Here is a 10021-nt window from a genome sequence, read left to right on the forward strand (position 1 = left end):
CATTTTGCTCAATATTACTGGCTGATGAACTAGAAATATTCTAGGCTATAAGCCTCTGTTTTTCATGCTGAGCAATAATATTAGGAGATTTTCTCTTACCACCTCTTCCTCTGTAATAACATCGTTGGATTTACTAGTTTAGATGGTTCAAAATTCCATTCATTTCATATTATTTATATAATCTTATGCGTTGAGGAAATACATATTCAAGCCTTTAATTTTTTTTAATAGCAATGTTTTAGAATCAGTTTTTAAAAAAATTATAAGTTCAATTTTTTGGTAAATAAAAAAAAGTCAAACCATAACGGTGATTGTCGGTTAATCATAATCACAACCGTAATCAACGACTCGTGAACCCTATTTTTTAAGTAACGTTTATAAATAATTAATAAATCTGTTATGTTAAAAAAAACAATATTTTTTAAGTAACATTTATAAATATTTTTGGAACATATAATTGAAACCATACATTTCAAAACAACTTAAAAAATATCATAAATAATATTAAAGTTAGGAAATTTTTGCAAATATCTTCACAATAACTAAAAAACCATCGATAATAAAATGTATATATGATCCGTATTATATGTATGTATATTGTGTATATATATATTATGTATATATATATATTACGTTATATTGAATTTTCGGAAAGAAAAAAATAGATAAAAAATAAAAAAGTCGGGTAACTAATTAAACTTGTAAAATAGAGTCTTGTTCTTCTTCTTCCTCTTCCCTGTTTCTCCGGATCCAACGAAGATGATCCGCCATTGATGCAAAAGCAAGCTCAGATCGGAAGCTGTACATACATCGTTTTCCTGCATCTATATGTCTCCTTCACCTAATTACGAGTTCCAGGAATGGTGGAACAAGCAACGTACCGACAACGAACAATCCGACCACCATTTATTGCAAAAATCCGCTTTCCTAACTGTAGACATTCAGAGCCCCACATCAGCCGCCGCCAAGGACCGTTCCCGCAGCGCGCGGCAGCTGTCTTGGATTTACCTCCTCAAGTTCCATCAAATCACTCACACCGTTGCTTTCCTTACAAATGGATTCATATCCATCATTTGCACAGCGAATCGTCGAATCACTACGGCCTCCGCCGTCCCCAGATTCGAGTCTCGCTTTTACAAGATCATCAAATTCTTCTTGTTTATCAGCGTGTGCCTCCTTATCTTCGAGCTCGTTGCATACTTTAAGGGTTGGCATTTCAGTCCTCCTACGTTGGAGTCTGAGGTCGAAGATTTACTGGAGTATGTTTATGCCAAATGGTTGGTAACTAGGGCGAACTATTTGGCGCCACCTTTGCAGAGTCTTGTGAATGTGTGCATTGTGTTGTTCTTGGCACAGTCCGTGGATCGATTGGTTTTGGTGCTGGGATGTTTTTATATCAAGCTCAGAGGGTTGAAGCCGGTGGCGGAGATGGATAATGAGCAGGATGATGAAACTGGGGGCGGGAATGTGGACAATTTCCCGATGGTGCTACTGCAAATTCCTATTTGCAATGAGAGGGAGGTAAGATGATGCAGGCTTTCAAATCATTCGAATTAAAAGTTCAACACTTCTTCCACACATGTATTGTATTTGTCCCGCCACTTACTGACTATGTTTTGTAATGCACTCTGAAGTTTATCAATGACGGTGATAAACATGATGTTTGTAATCCATTAAAAGAAAGCTTGTGAATTGCGCCTTTACATGACAAAAGCACAAACTCAGAATAAGAAAGAAAGAATGGTGTTCACATTTATGCCATTTTTGTGGAATTATAATTATAATTAGTCATTAGTTTCAATTCTTTAGTTTCACTGAGACCTTGTTACAAGCACGTGTGGAAGAAGTGTTGAATATACACAAACTTTGTTTGTTTTGATTGTATGAAACATAATCATTTCTCTTTATGACAATGCCGGAGAAAACTGATAACATGATTGCATTATCACGATATGCAGATATTAAATGCGGTTTCTATTTAAATTGCTCTATTCATATGATGATTAATTGATTGAATGGCCTAGCTAGGTAACCAGGATACGGCTGTCTGCTTGAAAAGACTTAAAATTTGCATGGTATCTGATAAAAATTTCTGTAACTTAAAGTTTAGATATAGCAGTCAGTTCTACAAGGACCTCCTTTTGTGCTCGAAGAAGTTGTTTTACACATTCCTCTCATTCAATTTTTAATCATTGCTGGAAAACAAATATTACTTGGAAGGATGCAAAATTGGTGCTTGACAAAATGCTACAAAAAGAACGCTTCTTTGTTTTTAGGTGAAAATGATTGACAAAAAGCTCAGGCAATCAAGCTGATAATTCTGTTTTTACAATCCCTTTATCATGTTGGGTCCATTTGAATCTTTTACTATAAATCACACTCTCGTACATCCTTTGTTGTTATTTACATGCAAAGCATTTGTGGCTCACAAATAAGTTTGATCATTGTCTTTGATAGTAGTGTTCATGCTTGAAATGGTCATACCTCCAGCTTCAGTGAATGTTTGTGACTTGGTTCCGTGACACTAACAGGATAATCTCATTAGAGAAATGGATTTGTCCTCTATTCCATCGGACTATTCTGTTTACCTCTTTTTCCTTAGGATTGAAATCCAGGAGCCTAATAAGATGATGCTATTACAGTGGTTTGAGTTAATTTGACATAGAATCACTTTGTTTTCATAAATTTATTATTCAATAACTTTTTGTTCAAATTATTTTAATGTTCTATGTATTTTAGTTCAAAGTCCACAATAGGCACATGAAAATGAAAACTTGTTAAGAAATATTGAAAAGTTGTAAAGAGTTGGTATAATCTAATGATGCAAGTTAAGTATGAAGTACCTAATATTTTCAGGTGATTAATGACCTTTGAGTTCCATCTGAAAATTAGACATACTGGTGCTTCTAATTTAGAACGATTATGTTTATGGGAATCATTTCAATTTATTTTCTTGGATAAAAGTGTTTCCAGTGACTCTTAGTGCAGAGGAAAAGGAAATTTGAAAATTAGACTTTGGATTCTGTATTTCTGCATTATGAAATGTGGATATGATTTAGATAATTGGTAGCTCTGAGGTTTGTTGTTCTTTGATGCTGCTTCAGGTATACCAGCAATCTATTGCAGCTGTATGCATCCAGGATTGGCCCAAGGAGAAGATGCTCGTACAAATATTGGATGATTCAGATGATACAGATGTTCAATCGCTTATTAAGGCAGAAGTGCAGAAATGGCAACAGAGGGGTGTGCACATCATATACAGACATCGTCTTATTCGCACTGGATATAAAGCTGGGAACCTTAAATCTGCAATGAATTGTGATTATGTAAAAGAATATGAGTTTGTAGCTATCTTTGATGCGGATTTCCAGCCAGCACCAGATTTTTTGAAAAGAACTATTCCTTACTTCAAGGTAATCAGATTACCATATATATGTGAAGTGGACTTAGAAATGTAAAAAGTAAAAAAAATTGTTTGATGATAAGGATTGTGTGTCTTGATTGAATTTAATTCGTGAGGCTACTAAGTATTTTTTCCATTCAGACTTTGAAATAATTAATATCTTATTGTTGTAAATATGATTGGAAACTGGAAAATGCCTATGGTTATGAATAATACCAATTGAAATATCAAATGCTACAAAAATATGAACCACAATGGACAAGGTGACTAAAAAATTGCTAGCGCCAATAGTCATTGCTCTATAAGGTAGGCCTAAAAAATAATACAGTACAATCACCCCGGGACCTCTTTTACTTAAATTCTGCTTCTGAAAAAATTGCTACAATCATCTTGCAATTGCTTATCACCACCTTTTCTCCCAGATTAAGAGATAGTAAGAAGTTGGGTTTCCACCGAGTATCTATCTCTGGCCCTTCTTACCGAAAATACATGTTCACATCTGCAACGCTGAAGAATATTTCTGTTTGCATGAATCTGAAATATTAATTTACTCAAATTCGTTGTTAAGGTGTAGAATATTTGTGAAAGACTACTAATTGAATCCTTAATTTTGAAGGGAAAAGATAACCTTGCATTGGTGCAAGCTAGGTGGGCTTTTGTCAACAAGGACGAGAATCTGCTTACAAGATTGCAAAACATAAATCTGGCATTCCACTTTGAGGTTGAGCAACAGGTCAATGGGTGGTTCATCAACTTTTTTGGTTTCAATGGAACTGCTGGTGTATGGAGAATCAAAGCCCTAGATGACTGCGGTGGTTGGTTGGAGCGAACCACTGTTGAAGACATGGATGTTGCTGTTCGCGCTCACCTTTGTGGTTGGAAATTTGTTTACTTGAATGATGTTAAGGTTTGTGCACATGAAGATTTTTATTGTCGTCAATGCATTTTAAGTTTGTGATTAACAATTCTCATGTCTGCAGTGCTTATGTGAACTTCCCGAGTCTTATGAAGCATACATAAAGCAGCAACACCGCTGGCATTCAGGACCCATGCAGTTATTTCGTCTTTGTTTTGTTGACATTCTGCGTTCCAAGGTTGGTACAACTGATGTATATGTTTTACTGTCTGGTTTCTGAATGCATGGATAAAGGGATAATAAAGTTAATCAGGAAGCTACCATATGTTGCATTTACGATGAATTTAAATGTGAGGATATAATTGATGTTTCTTTTACATATAGATACATGTTGAGAAGTTAATATAAGAAAACACAAAATTTATATGTCGTGGCTAGAGCGAAAACTCTTTTGTTTTACTGTCTGGTTTCTGAATGCATCAGGAAGCTACCATATGTTGCATTTACGATGAATTTAAATGTGAGGATATAATTGATGTTTCTTTTATATATAGATACATGTTGAGAAGTTAATATAAGAAAACACAAAATTTATATGTCGTGGCTAGAGTGAAAACTCTTTTTTGGGACAAATATAATATTTCTTGTAACTAAACCACAATAAAATTATACCAAAGATCTGACATAATAACATCATATCGTATTTTATGATGCATTCTTTGATTTTAAATAAAAAGATATAATAAATATGGGGCTTGATCTTCAAATAATGAATTGTTGTTGGAAAGTATTTTGCCAATTGCCGTCGATTGAAAGAAATGAAATCAGACTTGGAGAATGCCACTTGTAAATTTGGATGCAGTTTTTTCTTTTGAACATAGCTCTTTATGCAAAGGATTGATAATTGACTTGTAGCTGTACTTTACACAGCAAAAGAATGGGGCCATGTTTTGGTTTTATTTTCCGAGTTATGTAGAAATACATTTTTTGGGTATTATGATTTATGTTTGATTTTGTTTCCTGGTGGAGATATTTTGATTTTAAATATCATTTCATATAAAGTAAATAATTATCACCTACCATTTATTGCTTTAAAAAAATTTCAATGCTTTAATACATCCGTGGTTATCAAGCTGTCAATACATTAATCACACTGTTGGATATTTCAGGTGAGTTTCGTCAAGAAAGCAAACCTAATATTTCTTTTCTTCCTTCTGCGGAAGCTCATACTACCATTTTACTCATTCACACTCTTCTGCATAATTCTCCCGTTGACTATGTTCCTACCCGAAGCTCAGCTGCCTTTTTGGGTTGTCTGTTACGTCCCTGGACTAGTCTCCATATTGAACATCCTCCCATCCCCACGATCATTTCCATTTATCGTGCCCTATCTTCTTTTTGAAAACACAATGTCTGTGACCAAATTTAATGCAATGATATCTGGGCTCTTCCAGTTGGGAAGTTCTTATGAGTGGATTGTTACCAAGAAACTCGGTAGATCATCAGAAGCTGATTTAGTTGCCATTGTTGAAAACGAATCCACACCCATGGTGGAGAGTGGGATCCCAAGGTCGTCCTCCGAATCAGGTCTGCCCGAGCTTAACAGACTAGAGATGACCAATAAATCTTTAAAAAGACGAAGAAATCGTTTGTACAAAAAGGAGCTTGCTCTTTCGTTTATTTTGTTGACTGCCTCTGTTAGAAGCTTGCTATCTGCTCAAGGAATTCACTTCTATTTCCTCTTGTTTCAAGGAATCACTTTCCTTATCGTAGGTCTCGATTTGATTGGAGAACAGGTGAGTTAATTCAAATTTTTTATTTGTCACGATGGAGAAAATTCTTTGCATGGATTGCTGCCCTGGGGTACCAATTTTTTACCTGATCTTTCGTATGAGTTTGCGAAGGACGGGTTCCCCTTTTTCCCACGTATTGTATAGTTATCGCAAGATTGCTATCATTTCATTGCAATATGCCTAACACCGGTTTTGCTGTCGAAATGTTCATGAAGATAGTATACATAGTGGCCACGATGATTGTACAAACTATCTTATATTCGTTAGTATGATGTAATCTATTGTACACGCCATGTTTGTAAATTTTGGAGAATTTTTTTCGTCAGTAGTCGCAAAATTTCCATTATTTTTTCTTCGTTAGCGACAGTTGATGTATAATTAGAATAGTAATATTTTTTTTAATGAAAGGAGAAGTACCTAAAAACTTCTTGAAGGCTGAAAAGTTTTGGTGATTATCTGTTCGTAGCTCAATAAATTCTAATGTTTACAGTTATATCAACAATCTTGTGATTTTATTGGGATTCCAGTTTCCGGGGACACTGTTTTCCCTTTCCTTTTACCGTTGTTGCAGGCGTTCATATACACGGCTTAACTTATACGTATATTGATAAACCCAAATTTTATAGAGATTTTTGAGATTTAATTTTATAATATGTGTTTATTTGTAATTGTTATCTTTAATTATATGCTTATTTGAATTAATATTAATACATTTGAATAATAGAAGAAAAAAACTTAGTTATGGAGATAAGATGATTGTACAAGAATTCAAAAGCAACAAATATCAAAGGAAATGAAATAAAATATTATCATATTTTATTATCTTGAGAATATTGAATTTGTGTAAAAAAATCTGTTCAGATTTTGTTAAAGATGAAGCTTCACATTTTAAAAATAAAATATATACAATCTTATCAATAATTTTGAACTTGATATCAGCTTCAAAGATTTGGAGTGTTAGGTCCATTAAACAGAGATAAAAGATATACAGGAAAAGCAACAAAGAAAAAGAGAAGAAAGAAACAGAAGACTAGACTGAGACATGAAAGAAGAGAGAGAACTGAAGTGAGGCAGAGAAGTGAGTAGAAGTGAAGGAAGGAAAGAAAGCAGAGAAGAACTGAAGTGAAGACAACAACATAGATGGAGAAGAAGAATACGGAGGAAGATAGAGGCAGATGGAAGAACACAAAGAAAAATCTCAACATACGAAAATCATTGAGAATTCCTCTTATATCTTCTTGATTATGTTTTCTCCTATGAATTTAAACATGAGTTTTCACTTTTGTTTTGAATTTATGGAGTAGACTTTTATAGACTAAGGCTACGATGGAGCCGAGGCAAGTTATTTTTTATGTTTTGAGTTTGATTCGATTTTATTATTTATTTTTATTCATTGATTGATGTCGTTTATCACGCATTATTTTAATCTGAACAATTAAATTGAATATTTGTTAGTAAATCTATAATCTGAAGATGATATATTAATATTTGTTTCACTACATCATTCAACACATGGTTAAATTAACTAGAAATAATATTTGGTTTCAATGTGCGACTTTAGATTGACAAACTGAAATTTCACAGCAACTTAATAAGGTCGAATCTAATTAATTTCGGTTAGAAATAATTGGACTGTTTATTTAATTAAGTTTATTAATTTGAGAAATCGTTTAATAAATATTTTTGAGAATTTCGTCATGAATTATACAACGTACCATACTTTAAACATACTTAAAATTTACGAAAAAATAAAAATTTTCTTAAATAAATAGAAATCATTCAAATTGCAATATAGATAAACTGTTCAACCAAAATATTTCCAAGAAAAGGTTACAATATAGATTGCTAAAAATAACTTGTTCAAACAACGTAAAGCAATCTCATGAAAGTTGGAGTATTTGAATCAACATTGTATAAATTCTTAAAAAAATAGGCGGTCTTCGGGTTTAGCCTCCTACGCAGACCGAGCCGGCTCATTGGTCCCCACCCCTCGACTCCTCATGCTCGTCCTCACCTACATCGATCAAGTCTAGAGAGTCTAAGACTCAACATGTATAAACTGAGAATAACAAAGTAACGTATAATAAAACCACATGCATTTTAAAGTAGCGCATATGTAACTTAACTTTGAACATACTTATATAAACATACTTAGATAAGCATAGACTTGCCATCATTTCATAAACATTTTCGTAACGTACTTGCATCATACATACTTAAACATGCATAGTCATCATCATTTTGCGTTGAGATATGTTTCAAAGAAAGTGACCCATAAGTGCGTCTGATCAGAGTAAATCACAATACTAGGCTGGTAGGGATGTCCACTACCACATACATAAGATCCCCGGTCATACTTTACCGGGTGGATTGGTACCACAGTACTAGGCTGGCAGGGATGTCCACTACAACATACATAAGATCCCCGGTCATACTTTACCGGGTGGATTGGTCCCTGATCATACTTTACCGCTTTTCGATCCTGATCAAAACCCGATCATAGTTTACCGGGGTTGAAAGGTCCCTGGTCACGTTCACCGGCTTCCAAACCGTTCATATTTGGTCACAAGACAATTAGCATACCTCAAAAGCATAAAATATTTTCTTTGCACGTCGAACATACTATTACATTATGCATGTCTGCACAAGACAAAAAAATGTAAAAAAAAAATTTCCAGAATGTTTGGCGCTCGGGCGGCAAAATCTTACTGCCCGAGTGCTGACCTGTGGCACTCGAAGAACACTTTTTTTTTAAACATCACAATTTGAGCAGTCACACAAAAATGATCATATTTCACTCGTCTCTTGTCCAAAAATTACGAATTTACTGTCAAATCGAATATATAAAAAATTACTATGTTTTATATGTTGAAAATTTTTCCAAAAAACCGACCGAAAATTCGCAGGATTCGAAATGACAGCAGATTCGGTTTTTGAGATCTAAAAAAATCGTTTAAACATCACAGTTTGAGCAGTCATACAAAAATGATCATAACTCACTCATTTCTTGTCCAAAAATTACGAATTTACTGTCAAATCAAAGGTATCAAAAATTACTATGTTTTATATGTTGAAAGTTTTTCCAGAAAACCAACCGAAAATTCACAGTAATCAAAATGATAACAAACTCAGTTTTTCAGATCTAAAAGTGTTTCAAAATCGATCCAACCATTTTTGCTCAAACTTTACATATCCCACATGAATTTTAGTACACAATAAATATCAATACATATAATATGACAATATCGATGCAGAAACGAAAGAATATACATGCCTTTACGTCTAAACGCTCGAAGATGGCAAATATTGACGCAGTGGATCACGGGGGATGACCGGGAGACGACGATGAACGATTTTCAGAAATTTTGCAAGGAGAGGAGGCTGCTGAAAGAACCTATGAACCCTAGATTTTCTCTTAAAAAATGAAATGAAATAAGTGTGTGTGCAAGTGTGTAGAGGCCCGTATTTCGTATTTGTAAATTTGCGGAATTATTTAAAATTTTTCTCTTTAAATAAATAGCATGCCTCATTCATAAAATAACTGATAAAAAGATTTAACGTTAAAGTAGCAGCGGAAGAAATTATCGTTTTCAAAACAACAATTTAAAATAATTCAACATGATGAAAATGAGTTTTGTGCATAAAAAGATAAATAAACTGAAGCATGAGGTCCTCGGGTTCCTACTACTGTCGACCCAAGCTAGCTCCTTGGTCCCCGCCCTCAGCCTCGACATCATCAGTACCTACAACAATCAAGTCTAGTGAGTCTAAAGACTCAGCATGCATATATCGTGAATAACAAGTAAATATATCATAAAATTTCGCGTAACATAAAAATATCGTATCGTAAAGCGTAAGGGGGAAATCATGTCATGAGTAATTATAAATACGTGCATATCTGAAAATCGTACGTAAAAGTTTTGCTCGATAGAGCTCTGTCATAACATATCATATCGTAATTTTTTTGTA

The 10021-nt window shown here is 34.0% G+C and overlaps 1 protein-coding gene across 1 annotated transcript; it reads left to right on the plus strand.

Moving 5' to 3' along the window:
* Positions 1-675: 675 nt before the first annotated feature.
* Positions 676-6490, plus strand: LOC142529242 (putative xyloglucan glycosyltransferase 6). Its single transcript, XM_075634715.1, has 5 exons — positions 676-1521; positions 3105-3413; positions 4020-4310; positions 4384-4497; positions 5429-6490. The coding sequence occupies exons 1-5, from the start codon at positions 829-831 to the stop codon at positions 6062-6064; spliced, it is 2043 nt and encodes a 680-aa protein (XP_075490830.1). The 5' UTR covers positions 676-828; the 3' UTR covers positions 6065-6490.
* The last annotated feature ends 3531 nt before the right edge of the window (positions 6491-10021 follow it).

The sequence above is a fragment of the Primulina tabacum genome, chromosome 16 (genome assembly GCF_025594145.1).
Source record: "Primulina tabacum isolate GXHZ01 chromosome 16, ASM2559414v2, whole genome shotgun sequence".
NCBI lineage: Eukaryota > Viridiplantae > Streptophyta > Magnoliopsida > Lamiales > Gesneriaceae > Primulina > Primulina tabacum.